This window comes from Lepisma saccharinum, chromosome 9, assembly GCF_977018435.1.
Source record: "Lepisma saccharinum chromosome 9, izLepSacc3.1, whole genome shotgun sequence".
NCBI lineage: Eukaryota > Metazoa > Arthropoda > Insecta > Zygentoma > Lepismatidae > Lepisma > Lepisma saccharinum.
In genome coordinates this window covers 42911758-42939345 of record NC_139237.1, presented here as the reverse complement: position 1 = coordinate 42939345, position 27588 = coordinate 42911758, and the positions used below count along the sequence as shown (strand labels likewise).

The window sequence follows — 27588 nt, the reverse complement described above, 5'->3', positions numbered from 1 at the left end:
ATTTAGTATTTTTGTAATTGTATAATCCCCTAATAAGTCATCATTGCATGCATATCGCCGGCTGAATGCTGTTTTGTCGTATATCCAATATATGTCGGCTATGAGTTGATGACGTTATCGTGTTCAGTACATGTCAATGCCTCACGTTCCGTAGCGATGAATCTGGTTGTGAGGCGGCTTTAATTATCAACAATACTAAAATGTTTATGCAAATCTTTATGTATTCGAAATCCACATAAATCAAATTTTAATCAGCTTTCCTGTGAAGTTCGTGCAGATCGAAAAACGACAAAATAATATTCAGCCGCCAATATGATGACTCAGTTACACCATTTGAATTATTTCATCATTAGCTTACGTCACTCATAAAATTGTTTTGACTATGTTGAAGCCTATTCATTGTTCTATTTGTTTTCGAATACTTACTCTGTGTATTTCGCTAATTTCAGCTATCTGATAGATGACTACACTAAGATCTGTAACAACGGGTTTACCTGCAAGATAAAATAAATAGTTATAATGTAATATCCAAATGTGAGCCTTTGAACAAATCTTAGACAAAAGACTAACAATTTACAAAAATATTTTTTTGAGTATGTGTTGCTACGTTGATGAAATAAGTGTGCTTCAAAACTAACAATGCTCCTGTTCATAGATTCGCAGTTGCTGTGGTTAATTTTCTTGAAATTCCGTTTGAAGTTTTTGTCCATTTTAAACTCTCGTTTTAATTCTTAGGTCGATATTTAGGTCATAGATCTTAACTGATTTGATGTATGAATGAAAGCAACTTCAAGGTAATACACTTACCATCTTCTGTAGGAGGTTTACTGTTGAAGTATCCGTCTTGGAAAACCACGTTTTGTTGAGTTACATTAGATGAGGCACCAACAGGACTGTCAAAGAAAACGGCATTAATTTATTTTTTATTTATTTATTCATTATCCAAGTTTAGGGATGCTACCAAGACTCCCTGCTTCTTTCGATTGATTGGTCGATTTTTTTATAGTAAGGGTACATCAGCACCTAGGCTATTTTTGCCCGTCATGCAATATGGGGATAAGTTCCTTAACTTAAACAAAATTTACGAAAGACTCCTAACAAGGAAAAAATATCTATTAAAAATTTAATTACTCAATTTTATAAAACTAATTCATTCCTTCATTATTTAACAAGAACTACGATTATACTTTCTCTGAGGACTTAAAGTTTCCTTACCTAATTTAAAAGCTGAGGCTATAAAGAGGCACCCCTCCCCCCAGGACAAACACAGGACAACACAACTCTACAAAAGATTATCCTGGCCATGGGTTCAGACGCAAGAGCCTCGTTGACCTGTAAGAATTAGTGACAAAGTCTACTAAGTAGAAATGAGGTTGTATTTTTAGTTCCTTACCAGAAGAGCACCCTGACCTCGTTCGAGAGTGGTATGAGGTCAGGAAAATTAATCTAAACCAATTTTACAATGCTGCCTCTTAAAAGGTATATACCAATCGGATATCTAACTGATTAGAAAATTCATATATTTTTTTTATAGTTATTCCAAAGTCAATCCACCAGAGGCAATTGTGAACCTGTGCTGACATATCTCCAGGGGGAAAATATATTTTTTATGTAGTTCGTAGCATCGAAACGAGGCGTCAAAGAGAAAAAAAAATTAAAATTGTATTATAAAAAGTTGTTTTCATAATGATTTCCATACGCTAACAAAGTTTATGTGATTACATAAGGTGCCTAAACCCAATATGGCCTACCTAAGGTTTAGGATTATTTCTAATGCTGAACAAAGTCAGAATGGTAAAACTAATCGCAAGATTCAAAAGATGGGACATTTCTGGACATTTACTTAAAATTGGAGTCAGTTCCAAATAATAACATTGGTGCAGTGAAGATGTTTTTCAAAAGTTACGTTTAGGCCATATTGGGTACATGTATGTACTATAGGTACAACCAACAGGTTCAGTCACTTCATTCTGACAGTCTAATTGACATACTAACATCATATGTTGAATTAACCTTGTAACTATTTGGAAACAGAAAATAGACCATATTGGGTTCATATACCTTACTACATATATTGCTTACACTGCATACAATGTATCTGAATACATTGCACGTGAAATAGTTTTGGATTTGGGAGAATTCTTCTTATTCCTTTCTGCCTAGATTACTGATGATGGCAGCATATCTCGGTTTGGTCTTGAGTTTACATGGATTTGTCTTCTTCTCGGACTCGATAGGTCTCGAAGAGTAGGGTTTCGCTTTCGTCAAATTTCAAGTCGAGAACGGGACTAGTGAACGAGATTCACGCACGGCTTCGGATATTTTGCAACATTCGTATCATCACCCTTGCCATTTTCAACATTCTCCCAACCATCGGCCTTATCAAGTCATCTAGCGTATGTGTATGTGCAATGTATTTGGAATCTATAGTAAAACCATAACTAACTCTATGACATTCCTAAACTCGAAGTTTAATTTCAGCAGCAAAATATGTTTTCCCTCTCTCCCTGTCCTGGCCGGCTTGTTTAATCTTCTAATAACAATTTTAAACGACGATGGCTAGTTTTGCTTCTCAACATAATTATCCACTTGTCCATATTTATCGATTTCCATGAGACTCATCTTAATTGTCTTTCTATCTTCACCTCGGCATTCTTGCAGGCCTCTCATCATCAAGTTTTACAAACAATGACTGCCCATAGTAATCTTCTTGATTTAATTACTGTGATAATATCAGAATATGAATACAGTTTATGTAGTTCTAATTTATGAATTCTTCTCCATTTCCCTCCATTTAGGTATAAATATATTTCTAAGGATTCTATGTTCAAAATATCGTAATTTACATTCCTTCTTAGTGCAGGGGACCGTGTTTTATATCTACGCAGAACTACAGGTAAAATTACTGTTTTGTATGTTTTAAACTTTATATTCTCTTATGCTAAATGAGAGGGCAAGAGTTTGTGGATAGAAACGTAATATACAATATCTGAATAGAATATCTGGATAGAATTTTTTCAGAGGCTGGATGAACCCCAGAGCCGCCTTATGAAATGAGTATTCTCTGAAACATTCTCCGTTAAGATCGCCTATCTCGAGAATCGAACCTGGGTCTCCTGTGTTGCAGTCAGCAGACCTATCGGCTGAACAATTGCTGCTGATTTCATTTCGTGTTACCTACAAATTTTATCATTCAGTAATATGTGTTTTGAACCATATTTCCATAATCACCATAGTTGCTATGTTTATATCAGAGATATATTTAGCGAGACATGTGCTTTTAGTAAAGAATGAGACGAATTCGTGATCACAGATGTGTACAGGGTAAATGGATTAAGCAGCATTATGAGAAATACTGCATGCACGTGTCTACAGGACATCTATTAATGCCAACTCTGCACAAAAGCTATCAAAACATAAAACCACTATTTTACTGGAATAGAACGTGATATACAGGGTGATTCAGAATTCCCATTACACATTTCTACGGGTTGTAGAGGGATTTAGTAGATCAAGTATTGCTAAGCAACCCATGTCCGGAAACGTACAGTTTTGATACTACACAGATGACAAGATCATATAATTTCGCATCTCGCGCTTCACGGTAGGCAACTCACATTGACGGAGAGCGACGTCTTCAGCCACCTGATGTCATGTGTGCTGCTTCCAACGTCCTCTGTTTACAATCCGGTGTGCTTCGACCTTCACGACAGTTGCTCTTCAGTCGATGCGGAAGACAGTACAGTATGGTTGAATACACGTTTGCCGAGATCACCGACATGTTGTTAATTTACGGCGAAGTTGGACGTAATGGTAGAGCTGCGCAACGTCTGTATGCAGAGAGTTTTCCGCATCGTGTCACTCCATCACATACCATTATTGCCCGATTAGATGATGATGGAGATGTGAAATTATGTGATCTTGTCATCTGTGTAGTACCAATGAGTTCCTTATCAAAACTTGATCTACTAAGTCCGCTCTATAACCCCTAGAAGTGTGTAATAGGAATTCTGAAACATCCTGTATATGGTTAAGGTAGTGATTGCTGCTACAACCTTTTCAAGCATTCCCATTGGCTGGTAGCGTTTTGGGGTAGTAAATAATCTGTGGTGGTTACGTTAGGCTTGTTGGGTTTGGTTCTCGTAGAAGAAGACGAAGACGAAAATGGTTGTAGCAGCAATACCGACCATATGTTAAAAGCGGAAGTTCAGATATTATTACGCCACAACGAAAACATACAGGCTATATTCACATGAATAAAGTGAAGCACTTAACGGATATCGATGGAATCTGCTCCATCAGTGCACAGCGCGTGGCGTGGCGTGTCTAGATAGGGAGTTAGGTCTTTCTTTCAGACGTTTGATTTAGTTCGGATTCGACTTTACTAATTTTATAAAACCTTGTCTGTAGAGCTCCAATGAAAGTCGTAAGTGCTCACGCAGACAACTTCCGCTGAAGGACTTATTTTATCTTTCTCAAATATTGATTAATAATTTGCACGGTTGGAATGGACTGCGGCAAACATTGCGGAATTTCAAGACATTATGCAACGGAGGGATAAATGGGAGCAGAAGGGGCAACCTCCTCCATAGGACGCTGAAAGAGTGTTTGTGGGCAACAGCCTTACAAGGACCTTATTTCATTTTTTAAGATATTCATATACAATTTGCACAGTGGGAATTAAATAAATCAAACATTGTGACACAGTGGAGGCGATTGGGTTTCAAAACTGGGGGAGACAAGGTGCCAAAGCTGGGGGGGGGACATTTTAATTTCACTTGTTAGATAAGGTTTAGCATAGTTGGGGGAGAGGCAAAAGTGGAGGGTAACTGTCCCCCACGTCCTCGTACTCGCCACCCCTGTTGTGACATTTTACAACACACATGACAAGGAAGTTCTTAGGGGAAGCATGGGACAAATGCCATGGGCGCTGAATGGACACTGATTAAAGATTGGGGGAGGCTCAAAGAAGAGACTACCAACAATTTGGGGCAACGAAGAGATTTAGGTGAAGGACTAATGTTATTAGTTGTCTCAAAAAGTGGATTAAAGAGGTCGGGGAAGTATATGTTGGTAGTAGGGAGCTTCTACTCAGGACCTCATTTTATTTTTTCACATAAATAAATCACACATTTGGAATAAAGTAAAGCAATTTTGAGGTTTATATTTTACAGCACACATGCAAAACAGTGAGCGGCTTGGAGCTGGCAGGAAACTCCCCGGTCAAGCAGTATGCATCCCTACTACTCCTCCAAGGAACAAAATAATCTACACAAATAAATACTCTTTAAGTCCAAATATGCATCTATTAATTAGTATATAGGACTATATTCCCTCCACCTCTGCCTCATGAGTCTATTTCCTTTATGGCGCTGTCACCGTAGAAATGCCGTGGCTTTAGAGGAACAGGGGCATGTGCCCAAGTAAAAGGCCTTAATTGTATTAGCCCAGCTCCACAACAAAAAGTCACAGGGCGTGAGGTCTGGACAAATTGTGGTCCAAGCAGGCCCGTACGGTAAGTGCAAAGTGTGGCGTATTGCATGAAATCAAGCTCACCAATGTTTCCCCAGCGAGATACGAAGGGCCAAAACATACACTTGCAACACTGTCAGGTAGAATTCACCATTCATGGTGCCATGCAGAAAATATGGACCTACGACCCTATCATATTGTGAAATTCGTATGCACATGTGTAATCCTATTCCATAGTGTATATGTACAGAAAGTTTAATTGCGATTGCTGAAATATTACAAAAACTACAGCAAATTTTCAATGCGAAGTCACTTCTCACCTTCCTGTATATCCACTGTGAATAATATAATCATGAAATATTAGTTTTTAACTAACCATTAATACAGTTGCTTATATGCCTACTTTCAATTGCAAAGTTTCATAATTCAATATTATGATACATACAATGGCATGCATTTTGAGTTTCCTACAACATGTTTAACATTTCCTCCAGAGTAATTTGTTAGGTGTTAGAATCGTCGGCGCCAAGAGAATGCTTGCGTATCTTTTGTATTCATGTCAGCGGCCCAAACCACACCCCTAATTATGGTATCCCCGATCGCTTCGTGGTTATGTCGTCGCCTTGAAATCAAGAGGTCCCGGGTTTGATGCCCGGTGAAGGTACTTAATGGTTCGGATCCCACTTTAACTGCACCTGCCGTACCGATTAGCCTATCTGTGCACAAAACGAACTTTTATTATTGTTATTATTTCTACTATCAAGTGTGGGTACCTGTAGGAAACTCTGGGTATTAAAAACTGCCAGGGGTGTGGTGCTGATCACATCACCCCTAGCTTCGGCCGTGATCAAGAAATTGTGCGTCCCTAACTCCACACCCGCTATACGCCTTCATGGCGTGGTGCAATCCACAGGGGAGCACTTTACTTTACTATCAAGTTTTATCAGTATTCTAACCCCCTAAAAAAATTTCTGGAGACGCTCATGTTGCAAGGAGTATGGAAACGACGACTTTCACCTGAGGATCTTACTGAAGGGGTGGTGGGGCAGGACCGTAGATAGACAGGGGCCAAGGGGTTAACCCCTCCTCCTCCTGCAGCGCCATCATTCCCCTCTGAAGTTTGGTAAAACTACTTTGTAAAATTTCTTTGCAATGACGAATGAATATGCAGACAGAGAATACTTTCCTCAAAACTCGATAAAGGTTAAATTCACAGAATACAAAAAACAGGTACAACATTCGTTCATCTGATTTACGAGCCGAAGTGAAAGTAGCGGGAAGTAATTATAATATTTTCTCAGCTTCAGCTATGAGTGGGAAGATGGAGTGTGTGGAGGATATTGAAAATAAACTGCATGTATTTGAACGACATTTTTACATTTTCTGTCTCCTATATTATCTCAATGAACACCCCCTTCCCCTCCTCACACACACATAGTTTACCTTCATATAATACTGTTAAACTTTAGAAATTGGACTTGGTATATAAAACCCCACAGTCCTGATAACCCATATAGCAAATATTGTGACATTTTACGACATACTTGATAAAGCTGTAGTTATGGTGGCATAGTATATGCACCGTCCGCTGAAAGACGTGGAGAGGGGCGAAGATACATGACACTGAAAATTCTTTTCAGTGTCATGACAGGACGAGGAATAGGAATTGTTGAGTACAGGATATATATATATATATATAGCTTTTTCTTAGTTTTGGAACCGGCCCCCGTAAAGGCATCAGACTTTCTTTCAGAAAAAGTCGTGAATTCGACACTGGGTACACCACTGAAATCTGTCATGAGGAAATTGATAGTATGAAATAATTTTATTAAAAATAAATTGATTGAGTAAATATTAGGTATTCAATATGTAGAAATAATGATGTATTAGAAATATTGATATGAAAATTTCCTTGTTAGTACATGGGGATTCAAAAGTACAATGTGCACACTTCCAGTTTTGCCGGAACGGTACTGGTTTACCTCTAGAGGTCCCGACGTCCCGCTTAATTATGCCGGTCTTGAACATAGAAGCAAAAAAAATTAAATAAATCATACCGGAACCTTAAATATTCAGGAATGACAACTCCACAGGTTATTACATAACACAAGGAAAATCAAACCTTTGCTATAATAATGATTATCTCTGTGAAAACTCCTTTTTGAACTTTTTATTTTGTTATAAATACATCAGGAAATATGGGTTAAACAGTTGTTTTGGGAAAATCTAAATTTTGGTGTATATACACTCTCGAGCATCTGCAGAGCAAGGCCACGCATAATGTCAGAGAAGGGGAGAAAGTGAGTGAGCGAAGCAAAGCAGTGCGCGCTGCTACAAACGGCTCATAGGTACAGCCACGCTTCCCTCTCCATGGATTCCCATTCCCTTACGTTAAATGATCGAGTCCTCTCTTGTCACTATGTATAGAGTTTTGTTTTCGTTTGCTTTCTGCACAGAATCCCAGGATAGTGTTGGTCCTTTCAATGCATATTTTGTTACCTTAAAGAAGGCATTTTATAAATTGTAATATCGTATTAGAATCTACCTTAGCCTGAAACCAACCATATTTTTTTTTCGGGGGGAGGTCCAGACCGTTGTATGGGTCTTAGTCCAATTACTCCAAACTAATACGCAAATGCGATATAGTTATTCCGAAACTAACTATTACTTCTAATAAAATAGCAAGTTCAAATTCGCTAAAACAATGAAGAAAAACTTATACGAGTATAATCACTAACAACGAATCTAAGGTGGAAATTATGACTTCAGTAAACAACAATTGCTGAATTTATACTACAATAGTTCTTATGATTCGTGATTTACCTTCTGGTGAAGAAGAGGATCAGGAGAAGCCCAAGTTCTGCACACAGGGTCCACATAACCTCTACTTCAAGATTTTCTCGAGTCATTTGTGGCTGCAAAAATAACATACAAGACTAACAAATGTTTGAAAGACTTAAGGTGTATTACTAAGACTAGTACACATTAGCTAGCTTGCTTGCTGCTTACTGCCAGTAAGTAACATACAGGCTCGCAGGAGCCCTGGCCCGAAATCTGAGAGGGCCCAAAAATATTTTCGTATTTCTCATTTGCAACATTTAAGCCAATTTTCAGGATAACTTACTTCCACAGTTTTACCCATTTAATCGTGTCTTGAATAAAATGCACTATCTTCTTGTGTTCCCTTTCATACCTTCAAGTACGTCCGATTTTAATCCGTTCGTTATGGTAATACAGCCAGACCAAAAGGCATTGTCGTCGGCCAAATCTCTAGCTAAAACGTGGGGAGTTGCATCAAAATTTGAAAATATTAGTTTGTCACGTAAAACGTCGTTTCGATTAATTTTTTTAAAAAAAGTCTGAAACAACATCAACACCATCCAAAAGTGCTTTGGCAAAGTTTTTTTTTATTTTTATCTTTTTCTCTGGTTGTTAACTCTACACCATAGCTCTTGTCTGGTGTTACAGCGAGCGGCCTACATGCTGGCAAGGGAAGTGGGGAGCGGGAAAGCGACCAATCCAGCGCGACGAGAAACAAGGCAGCGATAAGAACAAGGTACGCGCAGCACCTCCTCCTGCAACGCTGTTGTGTCTGGTTGGTCTGCTTCGTATTCCACGATCCTCACTTACCTTGCCTGCATATAGTCCGCCCGCCGTAGACCAGACAAGAGCTTTTGAACCGAAGGGCTTGAAAGGACTATGTCTCCAAATTTTTACTTTGTCGATCATAGAGAGAGAAGAAAAGATTATCTCCCCCGGTGAGATACATTTATTTTTTACCTCTAGAAATATTATTGTAGTTTAACATTGAACACGCATTAAATCACTGTTCCAAAACTTCTTGTACATTCACTTGTGGATCTTCCAGTCAATGTAGGAATATATTTTTTCCACCTTACGTAAAAAATTAACCAGGCAGTATGCGCGCTCTCCGCTAGGAAGCAAAGCACGTGCATTGGGTAAAAAATACCCAGAAGAAAAATTACTTCTCAAGTACGAATTTTAATTGTTTCAAAGCATGTAAATAGTTATACCTTCATTGATTAATCTAATTTTGTTAATTTTGAACATTTTCATTGAATCACGCAATTGATAAAAACCAAGAAAAAATGAAAATGTTGAAATACTAAACGAAACGTATGAACGCGCGTTTGGTGAAATTTACCCAGGCAGTGTTTCTGTGAGTGGAACCACTGGCGGCGATTTTGTCCCAAAATTAGGGGGGCAAGAAGCAAAAAGGGAGGGCAAGGACAGTTTACTTCCCCTTGGTACATAGGGTTTACTACAGCGCGGGGGCAAAAGTGGCAAAAACTGGGGGGCAACTGCCCCCTCCTCCCTCTAATCGCCACCAGTAAGCTGAACTAAGAACCGATTCAAAGTTCTGACACCCGGAAGAATTTACTGGAAAGGTACTGAGAAGGGTGACCTCAGGCACTCACCTGAAGTGATAAAAAAATATATTTCAAAATCGTCTGGGTAATTTTTACCCATACGTACGTCCTTACGAGTTAAAGGTCCGCTGAAGTGTTATTGGAACGGCATGTGATAGCCCTTCAGTGAAGGAGAACAGTTTCCTTAGTTATGATTATCTTACCTTCGTTGCAATAGAGTCAGCATTGTTGCAAAATATTGGTGAAAGTGTCAACTTTGACGTTACAAACATGCATGATTAACCTTTCGCGTCTGTCAACTCCTGAGTAAACTTCGAAACGCTCTCATTGGTTGACGTCTACAGCTTGAATATTTATTGTATACGTGTTCGCTGTTATTTCAGTGGATCGATCAAGTACATTTGTCTGTATGTAATAAAAGCTTACCCCTTATCTCCAGTGTACATGCATAATTCATGTGTCGTTTATATCCCAAACTCTACCATGTAATGGTTCAACAATGCACGAATGTGTTCTGTCACGGATCGAAATATTACCTCAATTGTTGAAACGTACACATTACTTCCAGAACAATGAGGACAAAAGTAAGAGACTAAGTGTGCGTTCTATTCAGTGGCCTACGATTGATTGATTTGGTTTTTTAAGTCCACTTTATGCACAGTAAGGCTAATTGGGACTGGACCTGCAGTTTTAAGTGGGATCACAATGTGCCTCCACCGAGTATCGAACCCGGGACCCCTTGATTACAAAGCGATGACGCTATCAGCGCCCTACGAACTGGTGCGAGTCCAGAGGTGAGCTCTAGCCGATTTGCTCAACCAAAAACCCGACATGAGAAATTTTCAGTACCATTGATTATACGAGTACTCGTAGACCTATATTTGTCATCTTATTAATTTTATGTCACTTCATGACAATTTAGGCTAAGGGCAACGATGGAAAAAATTGACAGTTATGTAAAGTTAATGAAGGGATACTTACAAAGAATACCTATGCCGAGGCTGGAGCTCGAACGCAGAAACTTCCGTGCGTAGACTGTGACTAAATCAGCCTAAGAGGCAGCCTGTACATTTGTAGTAGAGGAAGCTTCCAAACAAAGTCTGAGAGATGCAAATTGAAAGCCAGGGGCAGAGAACAGATGAAGAAATAGTGAAAAGAAACATTGAATTAGAGAGAGAGGTAGAGAGAGAGAGAGAGAGAGAGAGAGAGAGAGAGAGAGAGAGAGATTGAAAGATATAAATAAAGACTAGATGAGGTAAAAGGTGAAAAAAATAATATAATTACGGACTTAGAGAAACGTATCATAAAATAAATGAGTATGTGTAAGAAAGAGAGAGAGCGAGAGAAAGATATTCTGAATAAGGAAGAAAGATAGAGTAAAAACCAGGGGGGGGAGGGAAAAAAATTAAGAAAGACACTCGAAAACCATGAGCACCAAAGGAATGCTCGTCTGAAGATATTTTGCCCATCCTTACCAAATTTTGGTACATTCTTCTTCACCTTTCTTCTCTATTTCCTTGGCCTCCTTCCATTTTCTCACTAGTATTATCTTCTCCCTTCCTATCTGCTTAGCCTCATAGCACTCTACGTCATGACCTGTTTCTCTCGTGTGTTTAAATATCGCATTTCTCTCTCTCTTAAGTCGTACATCATCCCTATATTGTTTCAACCTGTCTTTCAGCCTCTTTTTCGTTTCTCCTATGTACACACTTTGACATTCTTTACATTTGACTTCGTACATAATCCCTTCCTCTTCCTCTTCTCTGTTTTCCTTTTTCTTGTTTGCATTCTTCTCTATTCTTAAGATGCTTCTCCCTCCCTTTCTGTAAGTTTTAATGCCCACTTTCCTAGGCACTTTGCATATCTTTTCTGTGGTCTTCCCCATACTCCTTATTCCAAACCTCCTATATTTTTCTATCTCTTCCTCTTTTTCTTTCTCTTCCAGTTCTCCCCTGCCACTTTTCTTCCTTCTTCTGTTTATGTCCTGTACTTCTGAATTCTTGACGCCACTGGTACATTTTACCCTCTCAAGTATTTGGAAAGAGTCACAGTACCACGTAATCGTCGATCTAAATTGTACTCCTTGCACCCTCTAAAAAGACTCATCCAAAACAAAATGCTGTCTGTGAAAATCACCTAATTATAGTAAGGTAACATTCCTTCTGACTACGTACGTATATTCCCTATTAAAAACAGTTCATACTACCAGACAAATATTAAATTGACTAGGTTGTGGTACTGGTTATTTGCTGGTCCGTGCTCTTGAAAAACTTTCCAGGAGGCGAAAAACGCTTTAGAGTGAGTGCAGGACGAGGAATAAAAGGCACTGAAGCTCTAAATAAATGTCACCAATTGAAATATATAAGATAGGTGCAATTCCTAGAAACTGAGTATACTTCCTCTATGCAGTATTTTTCACATTTATTCCACCGCGCCATACCGTGAAGGCACATAGTAAGGTATGGAGGCAGAGCCCTGCACATTCTCGATCTTGGCCGTACTGGAGTTGATGTAATGAGCATCACCTTCTGGCTGTATTTACACCCCGCTAACCTCCATGGTTGAGCCAGGTACACTGGTGTGAGCCCCGGAGCTGGTCTATGGAGAGATGTTGTGGAAAAAATTCCCAATTGAGATCATCCACCTCGGGAATCGAACTCAGGACTTCCGTGTGTCAGTCAGACACTGTGCTAATTTCAATTTGTAAATTTCTAAATTTGCTATTTTTGAATAAGATGTTTTAGTAAATAGATTTTTACTTCAGAACGAGTAAAGGAAAGATATAAGACTGGTCTTGAGCACATTTTGACAAGTAAGGGAGCGAGGAATCACATTATTGGGGAAAATACTGAAAGGCATTTTATGAAATTTTGTTTTTGAACTTTTTTATTTGTCTTATTTTGTGCAGCTATTCTGTCAGCTTAAAATTCTTTAAATATTGAATTACATTTTTGTTATTTTGTGCAGCTTATCTGTCAGTTTAAGATTGTTATGGCGTGTGGATTTATTTTTGGCTTTTTTACCAGTTAATTTTTTAAAGTATTTTATTATTTTCTTATTTTGTGCAGTTTTCCGCCAGTTTAAATTGTTCAATGCCCCGCACCTCCACCACGTAACGAACCTTAAAGTTCGTGGGATCTTATGAATACCTAAACTGTTAACCAATTAATTGAGGGGTGTTTCTGACTACTCATCATTCATCCTCTTGATGAGACCACTCGTCATTGGCATGGCGAGTTAACGCTTGGCAATGCGAAAGGTACAAAATCACATTAAGGAACTTAACTACAGAAAAGACAATGGTCACTCGTTGGGTTTTATGAACCGTTGAACCTGAATCATGGCTGGGTGTAGGATAATTACCTGTCTATCTGAAGTATTTAGCTGAATCAAAATAAGCGAAGTCCTCTGTAAGCTTCTGCAATTCGTCGACCAGAGCGTCGTTCCACTTCTGACCTAGTGCCTTCCTGACCACCTTCTCTCTCTCAACTCAATCCCAAAAGTCAGTCCCCTCTCAGCTTGTCTCACCTCTATATTACTAGGCCATCGAGCTCTTCCTCTATGCCGAATCATGTTATTTAATTGCTACCATGCAAACCGCTGACTCTATAACCAGAAGTATTACCTGTTTCCTGAATGCTCAGGAGGTTTGCATAGCACAACACAATGCATTGTAAACATGCCTCAGAGGTTGAGACAACTGAGAAAAACAAGTGAATGCCCTGGTCAACGTGAAGCGTTCAGAGAGACTTTAATAAAAATAAATATACAATCTTATGGATTGATACGAATGTAGTTCATCTGTCGGTCACTCTCTTTCCCTCTCTCTCTGTGTATGTGGGGGAGAGGGGGCAGAGTCTTTATGTTTGTATGTGTGTATTAGGGGTACGTACCAAGACAAAAAAAAACCTCTAAAATGGAAGTGGAAAACTCTAAAATGGAAAATACGGTCCATTTGACATGTGTGTGTACGGTTTTAACGGCCTGAAAGCTGGGCAACGTTGTCCCACTGCAGGTAAAGAAGGTTTTTTTTACCTGAAGACGAGAGAACGGGTGTTCACTTGAAACATAATGTTAGAATAGGTAAAATTGGAAGCACTTGGCAATGGCTAATGCCAAATTAACATTGCATGCCAAAAATTACTAATACACGTGTTGCAAAGTGCAATTACAAATCGTAGTACCAGGTGGTTATAATTAAAGTGACGGTGTTCAGAGTGGTACAGCACGGGCTGTAATGAGAGTAGCAGTTTTGAAACTTCGTAGATATGCTAATGAAGCAATGCGCTCGCGAATTATGCAAAAAAAAAATAGTTCCAATTCTCGCCACCAGGGTAAAACATGGTGCTGTAAGTAGTCAAAACGTGGAATTTTCCATAACTCTGACGTCAAAGTCGGTGACATTGCCTAACCTTGTGTGAGCTCCCTGGTTGTTGTTGGTGACGGTTGTTGCTTTTTTCCTTTAGTGATGTGAATGTTCGCCGAACATTAAAAATTTGAATTTTTCGTGTAAAAAGCAATGGCTATTGCGAAGAAAGACCGTGTACTGCTAGTGAAGTTGTTTACCAGAATGTGAGCAATAGCAACGGTGCCCTGCGGAAATATCGCCAACAGAAAGGACTGAGAAGAGGGCCCATGTCAATTAATGGGCTGAAGAAGATGATGAAGAAATTCGAGGAAACAGGTGAATTGGGTGTTACACCAGGGAGAGGAAGTTGTGGATGAAGTTGCTGTAGCTGTAGTTGACCGTGCAGCACATGCCTCAACTTCTGCAACCAGTGCTAGAGCTGTGGCACGTGAATTGTCACTCCCCTGGTGAATAGTTCGCAAGGTTTTGCGGTGCATTTTACACTGGTATCCCTACAAGATTCAAACTGTGCACCAATTGAAACCCCAAGATATTCCACAACGCCGTGAGTTTGCCCATCGGTTTTTGGCACGCATGGAAGTGGATGACATGTGGCCGGGGAATATTCTGTGGACTGACGAGGCGCATTTTACTCTGGACGGTGCAGTAAATACTCAGATTGTCGCATATAGGGTTCCACTCGTCCACATGTTGTGCAGGAACACCCATTGCACTCAGTTTACGTGACTGCTTGGTGTGGGTTCACCAGCTCCTTCATTCTTGGTCCGTTTTTCTTTGAGGAGATGACACCTCGAGGGCCTGTTAGGTGTACACTGACATCTGCACGTTATAGGGACCTCCTTGTGCAACACTTGATTCCAGCTTTGCAAGAACGGAACTGTGAACACACCACCATTTTCATGCAGGATGGGGCAACACCACATGTCGCTCGCCACGTGACAGATATGCTGCGAGAAACCTTCACTAATGACCGCATCATCTCTAGGCAGTTTCCAGATGCATGGCCTTCCAGATCCCCCGACCTTAATCCATGAGACTTCTGGCTGTGGGGATATTTAAAAGATCGTGTTTATCAAGGACATGTCCGGTCTCTGCCTGATCTGAATACTAGCATACAACGACATGTCGCTCAGATTTCACCAGACATGCTGCGAGCAATCGTCGACCATGCCGTGTTACGAATGAAGCATGTTGCTGAATTGGGAGGCCATATTGAACAGTTCTTGTAACCATAGTTCCTAATAAACATGCCAGAACCATTGTTCTCATGTGTTTGATCCTTCCTGCCTTTTTCCTGTAACTATACCACGTTTTGATTGCTTACAGCGCCATTTTTACCCTGATGGCGAGAATTGGAATATTTTTTTTTTTTTTGCATAATTCGCGAGTGCATTGCTTCATTAGCATATCTACGAAGTTTCAGACTGCTACTCTCATTACAGCCCGTGATGTACCACTCTAAACACCGTCACTTTAGTTATAACCACCTGGTATTAAAAAAAGTCAGTAGGGATTAACAGTGGAAATGGAAAAGTGAAGAAATGAACGAGTCATTATTATACGGCTTTTCAATATTTTAATGTTTCGTCATAATTAGTGTTAATAATAATAATGTGTATTTTTTGTTTACACCTGATTCTAGCAATATATGGCAGACATCATACTGAAAGCAAAAAAGTCAATTTTACTGTGCTGTAAAATAATACAAATATTTCCTTTGTTACTCCACTTTTCAGCGTCCCCAAGATAAAGTCTGGACAACGCTACTGAGTCAAATACACACATCTTTAGGCAAAGTGCTTTGTCTCCTGTACAAAAAGAGACTCCAATAACATACTGAATAGGAGAAGAAAGCCGCTGGGAAGAGGATAAGTGAAATCCTATCCTGCGGCGTCCATCTTGGATTTCTGACGTAAGACTGCATTCTGGAAATTGATCCTGAGTAAATCTTGCAGATCCTCCGCATCCACTTGCCACCAGCAGCCTGTAATAACCAGAAAACATGTAAGGCGTGAGGATATTTCTGTTTCGGTTATCTTGCGTGCTTATTCTCACGGAAGTAGATAGTATGATGTGTTTGGGGAGGTACGCAATGTATTAAACACAAACATTATAATTGTATGTACCATATGAAGATATATATATATATATACACACACACACACACACACACACACACACACACACACAAACTTATTTTATATTCAGAGGTCTCTCAAGCGACATTAAGTTTAGCCGTGGCATAATATAGCTACATTTCGTACATGCGACATATGGGACGTTCAATAATTATTAAAGAAATTGCACTATTTGCAGTTTAAAAATAAATGAGATAAATTTAAATATTCAGTTGTTACTCATTTCAAAATCAACATCTTTAAAATTCAAAAATAATCTTATTATTAATGAAATCTGGAACACGCCTTCTGTGGTCTCCGACGACGTCAATTATACTTGTTAGGTAACCTTTGGTTGTTACTGACTCATGAAAGTTGGATATAATAGCCACTGAACATTCATCAGCATCGTTGTCAATGTTCTATGCCTCAAATTATGGTTGGAACATAAAGAAGATATCAACTGAAAAAAAATAAACCGCAAGGTACGTACAGTCACCGATACTTCTGGACTAAGACAATCACATCTACTTTCAGCGGGATACTTGGAACCCAGAACTGTCTGTGACTGTACAAAGAAAGACTGAATTAATAGAATAATGCAGACCCTTTGTTTCTACACAAGTGTACAAGATAAGTACACTTTAGAACAAATAATTTTTATGTAAAATTATTATTTGAAATTAATTTGTTTGTTTCATTTGGTGTTTTAACTCCACTTTATACACAATAAGGCTAAATGGGACTGGACCTATAGTTTAAAGTGGGATCCGAGCCACTATGTGCCTCCACCGGATTCGAACCCGGGACCCCTTTATTACAAGCCGACGACGCTACCACTGCGCCATCGAGGAGGCTTCTGTGAAAATTTGCTCGTCATAAGTGTGAAGAGGCGATTTTAAGTGAACTGCAACAAAAATGTGAAAAATGTGTGGCAGTCTAAGGGAAACATTTCCAACATATTCTGCCACAAAAGTACGTGATTACTGAACTTGCAATTTTGAAGTGGTTAATTAAAATAAATCCATGTGTTTGAGGAGATACGCATGTCCGATTTCGCCGGCAAGTGTCGTGGTTCGAGCTTCTACACGGGCGCGAGTTTGAACGGCACAATAACCAAATGAAGTCTCTGTCACTAGAGAACCCAGGATTTTCGAACGGTGGTGAAGTGGGGAGCTGAATTTGGAGCTTAAAATGACTTAGGAAATATTGGTAGAATTTTAAAGTCAAAATTAATATGCTCCTTTCAATCCCCTCCCCACACGCACATTGTGTATTCCAGCATGTTAAAAGCCCGATACAGCTGTGATTGTATTCAACGTGCTTATATGGATTTTTTAAAATGTATTTGAAGCTTAAGAGGGATTAAAGTTTATATTGATCTTGTTTGATCAATCGCAATGATGAGGACGAATTATTGTAAAGTTAAATTTATCAAGGACTCTTTCTCATGTCAGGACTTGAGGCCGGAACCGTCAGTGGCTACATCGTTAATCGACTATTCACCGAGACAGATGCGTGTGGAGACAACAAAGCACTAAAGAAAGGCACGCACCAGGTTGATACGAGCAGGAAGGCTGGTAACATACTAAATAATGCTCGTTTCGGCGAAAGAACAAATTTGAAAAATAGATTCTTATCTTTTCCGTAAAAAGCCAGGGAGGATCACATGATCCGCTGAACCAATCGGCTTGGTCCGGTTGCCGTGGTGACAGGAAATTCTCGTGGTATTCTGCGTTGCCAAATTTTTCGTTTCGAAACAGGTGACACCCTCAACAAGGCAAAGCACGGCGAAGTGTTATGTTTGCCGCCACGTAGCAAGCGAATGGGTCTTCGATTCCCTGCCTTTTGCTGAAATGTGAGCGAAGGGTGTACGTTGACAGCAAAAGGTGTCGTGTACGACTGGACAAAAATGAGGCGTGTAGCTACACCGCTTTTTCCCCTTCAAACCCCCACAACTGGAGGCTAAAAGTATTGGTTACCTAAAGTTTATTCTTTGGCTGATCGGGCTTTAGTATTGAATACGATTTTCACGGCAATATGGAACTTGAATGATTAATTCGAACAAAGTATTTTTAGAAAAATAATTTCTAGATATTGGTGTTTTAAATTTGGTACTTCTCAAATATTGAGCTATGTATTTGGGGACCTGCAATCCCATCATCCACTCTCTTCCCTATGTTATTTACCTCCGCTTTTTCATATTTAAACATTATGATGTTTATCATAATATAATGAAAATTACTGTAAATTTTAGAATGTTACTAGTAAAAATGAAACTGTTTAATGGGATATACGTACCTCTACGAGCTTATTTGCAATCGAGTAATTCTAAAAGTAACTTAGAATTACTTTCAAAAGTAACGGTAACTATAACTAAGTTAATCTTCAGAAAGTGTAACCGTAATTCGTTTACTCTTTAGTTAATTAACTGTAACTTAATTAGTTTCGAAAAGTAGCTCTCCAAAGTATGGTAATTTTTACGTATTCAGCTCTACATAAGATTACAAAACATTTCAGAAGTCGCGCGAGACCAACTTGAAAACATTGAGTGATTTTAGGCAGTTTTCTTGTCTTGAGGCATCATTTTGAGACATGCCTTTTTAATTCTTTGCATATTCAATTTATAATTTACAGTAAGTTCCAGAATTTCATTGATGAGGAGAGTTGGAGAAAATTAAGGGTACACTATCGTAAAGTGAACTTTGAATGTTAATGACATACCGTGTGAAATAAGTTGTGGAATTACGTACCTTCTGTTTATAAACCCAGGGGAGTTGATCTGTGTTCAGTACCTTGATGTGGCGAAGTGTTGTAGCCTTGTCAGAGTTTTCCCTGAGACCGAAGAGAACCACAGAATACTCGACAAGCGTCCCGAAAACAAAGACGATGCAGCCTAGGAACCAGACATTCAGGTTCTGAATTTTGACCGAAGGGGGTGAGTGTGCCCTGCAAGTAATAAACAGATTGGAGTGTTACATTACCTGACAGAAGCAATGGACATTTCCACTAAATTTTATTTACAACAAATTTAAAAACTACACCAAAAATGTCCAATTTAAGGCAAAAAGAGACTTCCAAACTTGCAAGGCCAGCATTGCGTTGCCATGTTGATGTCACTGGGTAGTAGCTGGTTTGTCATCTGCTCCTCTAGCGTTCAGTTTACTGTGTAGACAATTTTAGAAATATTCCGCTTTATTTAAAGGAGGACACAAGGAATACAACTAAAGTCGTTCCAATAACAAAGCAGAGAAATTTAACTCAATTAAGGTAGTATATATTTGAGCAGTAAAATTGTAGGTTTTGCGAAAACATACTTAAGGTCTACGGTATCTTAATATGAGGTTTAATTGACATTTTGCATGACGGGGTTTGGACAACATAAACAGTGTGAATAAAGAATATGAACTCCAAAATTACAGTTTCTGAGTTATTCCATAAATAAAAATATGTACAAACCAAATGACACAATTAACTCTTCACAGAATGAAACTTCTAATAATTCCAACTGTCTATGACTTCCAGTTGATTCATTTAACCTAACTGGTATAAAGAGGAGATGAGACATGACAGTCTCGATCTCGTTTTGCATTCGTCTCCTTCTCGTATTGTCTAGTCTCAAGTCTAGAAGTATATAGAATGAACAACAAATGCAACAGGTCACGATACCAATTTCACTGTGTATACACATTATTAAGACAAACAACTTTTTCTTAATGACGTTATCTTTGTTTAAATTCTCGTGTCGACTCTACGAGCCCTCAAAAACTGAATATAATTCTGATTATATATGCAAACCATGCCGCAAAGTCATAATTATCACGAATGGAATGTTATTGTAATTATTGTACGTACACAAAATTATTATCTGAGGAAATTCAACAGTAAAGTAAATTCGGTTTACTTGTTTATTATATTTTTGTTCAATATCGTACCAAAGTCTGGAACAAGATCGAGAATCTCGAAAACTAAGTCTCAGCCTCTCCGCGATTTTCCAGCGGTCTGTCTCATAGGGTCTATTCTCATTATCGTCTCGATTATAACGTCCGTCTTGAGAGAATTTATCGACACAACTGTGTACCATTTAACGCAAGTAACACTTATCACAATAAATGAGAAGCATCTTTTTATTAGTGTCATTTCCAGCAATACATTTGTCCACAGAAAATATAACAGCACACTGGTGTGTTTATTTGTACACACCAGAAGCAATTCCATACTGAGCCGCGCAAAGTATGGGATGCAAAGCCGTATCACATACTTAGGGTATATAGTGAAGCGAGACTGTCACAGATATCTAGACAACAGCGAAGCAAAGCACACCAATAATATTCTAGAAGAAATTCTCTAGAGTAATAGAGAATACAGAGATTTCTCGAGAAGAGACAAGTTTTCGAAAACGACTTTGCTGCCGCGGAACAAAGGTCCAAAACGGCCTTAACTCAGTCAGCTAGTCGTATTTGTGAAAGAGATCTCTCGTATCCTTGTAGAGCGAGCAGCGGTTTTGTAGCTTTGTACGAAAGGTTTGATTTGTTATTTAATGTCGCTTGTGTGACACTTTTGGCTAATCGCGACGGTGAGGATGAGTGATGATGTGATGAAGAGACACTCACCAACAACATCCATGCCCAGGTTGGGATTTCAGCCGGGAACCCTGGCGTCGTACCGCTATGTGCTAACCACTCGGCCACGGAGGTCGGTGAAGCTTTGTAAGAGAGGGGGGGAAGGAGTGAGCAAGACAGAAGGCTTCCTCTCTTCCATGTCTCTTGTTGTACACCAATTAACCCTTGGTGGTGGACAACCCAACTTACAATACGGATTAACGGGATTGTATAACAGCAAGGATAGAACTGCCGTTTCGTACTTGCTGGCTTGGAAGTCTGCATACACGACTGGTCCAGAGATATCTTTCATTCCAGTAGTGCTACTGCCAATCTTTAGGTGGGGCAGTTGCCCCACATGCTTTTAGGGGTGGTTGACTAGCAGGAAAGAAGGATGTAACATGGAAACAGGTGAGATTGGATACAGAGAAAGATAAAAGAATATTAAGAGAGAGACAGAGAACAAAGAATAGAATACATGCTTTAAAAACGTACATCTTAAAAGGAACAACTAGATGACTGAACAAGAACCCTTAATGGAGTTCTAGTTATTGTTATTTCTACCATAAAAGGGTCACAATTCAGCCCTACAATATTTCGTTGTAGACAGTTAGGTAGTAAAAAAAATAATGCTAAGGAAAATGAAATGCATTTGGTATAAGTACATGAATATATATAGAATATTATGTAGTAATAGGTAAAAATAAAGAAAACTAGGGTTTTTAATTTTATTTGTTCGGCGAAAAATTGGAATTATATATATATGGGTCTGGATAAGAGTTTAGTCGGGGCCTCCCCGATGGCGCAGTGATACCGTCCTCGCCATGTTCGATACCCGGTGGAGGCACATAGTGGTTCGGATCCCACTTTAAACTGTAGGTCCAGTCCCGATTGCGTATTTAAAAACCCTATAGTGCTGCAGAACCTCCAGCGATATGTGGCTTCTGATTGGCTCTCTTTCCGGAAGTTAATCCAGTGTTTGCTCAAGATAACGCTAGATGGCAGGGTTTAAATTGACAATGTTGATTTAAGAGATCCATCCCAACAAGATAAGAAAGCCCTTCAAACTGAGATTAATTTTGAGCACATTTTTTTAAAAAATTAAGGTTTTGAAAGACAGAAAATCAGAACTCTTCTAGAAGTTAATGCAAACATTGTAACTACTTATGCATATATTTTCTATGTCACGTCCATGGTTAATTATACAGAAATGGATTTATTTAGTATATTTCAAGATTCCAAGATATGAAATTTCTCCTTTAATGCAGTAATAAACCACAAGCGCTTTCAGAGATATCAACATTATTATTCACGATGGCTTCATATTGATTTTTAAACGATTCAAAAACATTTTTAACATTTTTTCCATACATATATATATTTCTTAACATAATTTCGACAATTTGATTACAAATTTTATTTCTAAATAATCACGAGTCTGATCTTTCCATACTTATCCTGTAAACAGACAAATAAGGAACGACGGACAAGGAACAACATAAACTCTTCCGGTGCACACAGCCAATAAGACAGCGTTATGTACCTCTGGTTCTGCAGCACTCTAGGGTTTGTAAATACGCGTCTCGATTAGTCTTTCTGTGCATAAATTGGACTTACGAGGGCCACACTGAAAGTTTCAGGAATCCGGTACTGGCAACTATGCAATCTCTTAGATTTTGTTATATTTATAAACTGTGATATTTGTCGACTGTAATTACAAGGACTGATGTAACACGGATTCGTTTTCGTTTCAGGATAGAAGTTTGAAGTGAGGTTTTTGTAAAAAAAATGGAATTAACAAGAGAGAACTTACGTGCATGATTTGTTATGATTTTCGGCAAGATTTAACACAGCAACAGTGTGTTACTCGAATTATCGAAACTTTTCACGAAGATGCCCCATCAAAGACGACAATTTATCGCTGGTTTCAAGAATTCAGATGTGGCCGGGTTAGCCTTAGTGGTGAAATTCGTGAAGGCCGCCCATCGACAGCCATTGCGCCAGAAAACATTGATGCAGTTCGTGAACTAATCAACAGTGATCGACACGTGACTTATCGCGAAATTCAGGGTTCCTTAGGTATTGGCATGAGTCAAATACAAACAATTTTGCACAATCATTTAGGTGTGAAAAAGCTTTGTGCCCGTTGGATGCCACACAATTTAACAAAAGCACAAAAAGACGACCGTGTGAAGTGGTGCAAGGATATGATCAAACGGTTCAAATCGGGATCATCAAATCTTGTGTTTAACATCGTCACAGGCGATGAATCATGTATTTACTCTTATGAACCTGAAACAAGGCGACAATCTGCTGTGTGGGTGTTCCAGGATGAGCCTAAACCAACGAAAATTGTTCGTGCACGCAGTGTGTCGAAACAAATGGTTGCCTCTTTTTTCGGTAAATCAGGTGACATTGCGACTGTTGCACTAGAGAATCGTAGAACAGTCAATGCAGAATAGTATACCACAATTTGCCTGCCACAAGTACTACACGTGTTCAGAACTTCAAACCCCAATCGTCGAATCATTCTGCATCACGACAATGCCAAACCACACACAGCATCTGACACAAGGAACTTTCTGGACCATGAACAAGTTGAACTCATGACTCATCCACCTTATCCACCTGACTTAGCCCCATGTGATTTTTTTTTGGTCCCAACAATGAAGAACAAGTTGCGTGGTAAGCAATTTTTCACTCCCGAAGAAGTTATCGAAGCATACGAAATGCATGTCTCGCAGGTACCAACTTCAGACTAGCATAACTGTTTCAACAATTGGTTCCATCGCATGAAACAATGCATTGCTGTAAAGGGTGAATATTTTGAAAAGCAATAAAAAATTGATGTACTTTCATTCTTCTTCTTTATGTCATTTTCCTGCAACTTTCAGTGCGGCCCTCGTAAAACATCAATTCAATCAGTTGCAATTGACAGTACTGTTCTCTATCATAAAGAATGTACTCACATGCTTGACTCGTACATGGTGATGAGCGCGAGGAGCGTGGTGACGATCAGTGCAACTCTCCCAGGAACCATGGTGGGCGAGACAAGGAAACTGCACCAAGACACCATCACGCATATGGTGCTCGGGAGGTAGTTGGACAAGATGTAACAGTTGAGGTCCCTCGTCATCACGAACCTCAAGACGAGCCTAGAATATTTTCCTTGAAAGAGAAACATATTATATTAACATAACACTGTAATATTCAGCATCCTCACCCATATTTGGAAAGTTACTTAGATGTAAAATGTAATTCATTTACAATTTCTCATTTAGGAAGAAAATCAGATCAAGTTACCGTCAATTCAAAATAATTGAACTTTTTCAGTTACTGTATTGCAGAGAGCATAGCATACACAACTTGCATAACATGAATTGGAAACGGGCTGCTCTGTTTTTTGCTCACATTGATTAAAAATTAAAAGCAATTCGTACAAATTCCTATTATCATCCAATTACTTCTGTGTGACATATAGAGCTTATTGTTGCAAATTTTATTCCAAATATCTCTGTGAGCGCACTGGCGGTGATTAGGGAGGGTGAGGGTTTTCAGTTCCCCCCCCCCCACTTTTTGCCACTTTTATTCCCGCATTATGCTAAACCGTATGTATAAAGGGGAAGTAAACTGTTCTTGCCCTCCCAGTTTTGGCACTTTGCCCCCCTCCCCCAGTTTTGTACCCCAATCGCCGCAACTGTGTGAGCGTAATATTCTTCTGAGTGGTGCAGTATTACCTTTCCAACAATGTAAGCCTAGCATGAAAAAGGGTATTCCTGTTATAAATTGTACTCATTTTGAATTTTCATTTCTATAAATCTTTTCGTTTACTGCATGTTCTGTAATTGTATAGGAAATAAGGTGAAATGTTCATTCAAGCAATTAGCCTCTCGTAAATATGCATATATGAGGGTTTTATTTACAACATTTCTACAATCCGCATGTGTGGTGCGTAAGGTCTGCTTTCCATGCAGAATGTTGTGTGTATCTTTACTGGCTATAACTTGTCGCTGTTCTAAAATGTTTTGAAAGTTGAAAATCAGTCAGATCACATGTCGCATACAAAGCGGCGATCTTAAAATTCAAATTGTAGAAGTTTGAACGGCCACTGGTTTCTCACCGCCATGCAGCTAACACATGAACTCGTCAGACTGTGACTTTTCTCAAATCTCAGTTAACAATGAAGTTGCACTGACGCGGATACAAGACTTATCAGAAAGCAGGATCGACATGAAAAAGAAAAATGGCGATCATTTCCAAGGATTGTAAATGTATTTTGAAAGAAAAATCGCTTTTATTAAATATGAAATACAGTTTGTAAAACTTTTTAAGTAAACCTCTTATGTAGTGTTTGTGTGTGGGGGGGGGGGCAGGGTGCGTATGTGTGTGTGTGTGTGGGTGTAAGGGTCTATTTCAGACTTGAGCTTCTCGCATTCGATTGTAGAGGGCATGGAGCTTTTTGTGGGACGCGAGCTATCCACCTGAGACTGCACCTCTAGGCCAATAAGCAACAGAGTAAGATTGGAGGAGCCACTTGCGGTGAGAAGTAAGACGTTAAGAGGGAAGAAGGCGCCCTCCTTCAACGGAACCACCTCCTGCTTCTTCTGCAATAAGTGCAATGCCACATTGCACTGTTACTCACAAATCAGATAGCGTGAACGCGACCGACGAAGCCTCCTGCCTCGCTCTCCCCCGTGTAACGTTTTTCTGCGCGGATCGTAATAAAAATGTATTACGTTAAATTTCCGCGTAGAAAATCCTCACATTTCTCCTCATAATATTCGGTACGCTTTGCGTCAGTGTTATCGGATACTAGTTGATCGATTGACCGCCAGAGGTCACCAGTGGCATTTTTTCTGTTCTGCGATCACGATCGACGAGAGACAGCAGTTCCGTACCAGCTTGCGAGTCGTAAAGGAGTTTTGGAGTGACGACATGAACTTGGAGAGAAGCAGCGACTCGCGGGACTAAACGTAACTCTCCGTCGTCGATTACAATTGGTAATATAGGATTACCTTTTTTTCTTCGAACAATACGAGAAGCTGTTCCATTTTTGCATCGTGTGATAGTAAGACGTTAAGCGGCTGGTGTTTTTGGACGAACGATGCCAACCAACGAAGATGATTAAGCGAAGCATTCTTTGACCATTGACCAGTTTGATCGTCGTTTTTTTCCTTCACGGAGTACAACCAGAACTATGAAGGTGCGATGGGACATGTTGGAGAAGGAAAGATACGAGTAACAGGACAGCATACTTCGTACGTGAATGGAGACGACCCATTGGAAGGCGTTCCCCCCTTTGAGTCAACAGTGGTCAGCTCTAATTAACCATGGTGTACGATTGTTCAAATTATCGAGGTATGTACTTTACGACCATTTTTTGCATAAGTGAACAGTGAATGCGTGCCTTGACTAATATACGTCTTTTTCTTGACCGAGTTACAAGTTGAAATATTGAGAGAAACGGACGGCAAAAAAGGACAAGTCAAATAGAAGGCAATTTAACGATTCATTCCCAGCTTATACGACGTCGTCGCGGTTGGTCTAGTGGAAAAGTAAAGCGACGCCCGGTTTCAATTTTTGTATAAGTAAGACAGGCACTAATTAGAATCAATCGAGTACAAAAAGGATGGGGAATACAATTTGTATAATTGTTGGTTAGCATATGATGCATAAATAACCTTCGCGCATATTTGTTAAGTTGCATAAGAGCATCAAACAACAAAAAAAAGAGAGGGGTTTGTCTCAAAAGGAATAAGGCACGTGTAATACTGCTAAAGATTGACCTTTGTAGATTTTAACGATATCGTTGTATACGTTATTCTGATGTTGTCAGTTTTTTTCTATTTTTATTGTATTATCTTCCGGTTAAATTGTTAAAACTTTTGAAGAGTTGTTGTAGTAGGAGTTAGAAGAAGAAATTGTTACAGTTATACAATGTACATGTTGTTGATTGAAATACTAACCATTCTTCGCTGCGAGGTTGGTATAATAAAATTTTGACTAAGTGTCGCAAATTAAGTATTGCAGTATATGTTTATCCCCACACAAAGAAGAAAACTGTACTTTAGGTTATATACTGATGAAACGAGGTTGTGAATTATTCTGGGACGGACTCGTGGCTGTATTTACTCGTTGGTTCAAGAGTTAACTTGGTCACAGCTTCATATATGTATTTTTGACCTTATTTTCAAAATATCCTTGTTCAATGGATCGCATGGTCCCGTTTAATTTGGATCTCGTCAGAGACTGAGGTGACAGTACAAAATACTCGTCGTTAACCTCCAAACCGTGACTTTTGTAACTGATTGTTTTTTTTTTCCTTTTTTTTATAGCGTACATGTAACTAGTTCTTTCCACGGACTCTTTGCGCGTCTTCTAAATTTTGATTATTATTATTATTACGTACGCAACCTCTCAGTTACACCCGCTACAATGCTAAAGTAGTCCACGTGCGCATACGAGAGCAATATTTCGCTAATACAGCGCGCTGGCCAGTCTTCATCTATTTAATAAACTGAATATCAAGTCACGAACTTTCAGAACATCCCTCATATTACCTGCAAGACCATAGAAGAAAGCCTCGTTCTTCACAGCGCACAGGAAGATGCCATACCTATGGGAATATTGGAAAACAT

At 39.2% G+C, this 27588-nt stretch overlaps 1 protein-coding gene across 1 annotated transcript in view; it reads right to left on the bottom strand.

Annotated features, from left to right (window-relative positions):
* The window catches only part of LOC145992407 (glycine receptor subunit alpha-2-like), a 43333-nt gene extending 19247 nt beyond the window's left edge, over nucleotides 1-24086 (bottom strand). The window contains exons 1-6 of the mRNA XM_083128788.1: nucleotides 23920-24086; nucleotides 19103-19298; nucleotides 16070-16216; nucleotides 8296-8387; nucleotides 808-893; nucleotides 427-494 (exon numbers count right to left, since the gene is read on the bottom strand). Of these exons, the coding sequence (XP_082984914.1) occupies nucleotides 427-494; nucleotides 808-893; nucleotides 8296-8387; nucleotides 16070-16216; nucleotides 19103-19298; nucleotides 23920-24086 (756 nt within the window). The remainder of the gene's footprint in view (nucleotides 1-426; nucleotides 495-807; nucleotides 894-8295; nucleotides 8388-16069; nucleotides 16217-19102; nucleotides 19299-23919) is intronic.
* Between the last annotated feature and the right edge of the window lie 3502 nt (nucleotides 24087-27588).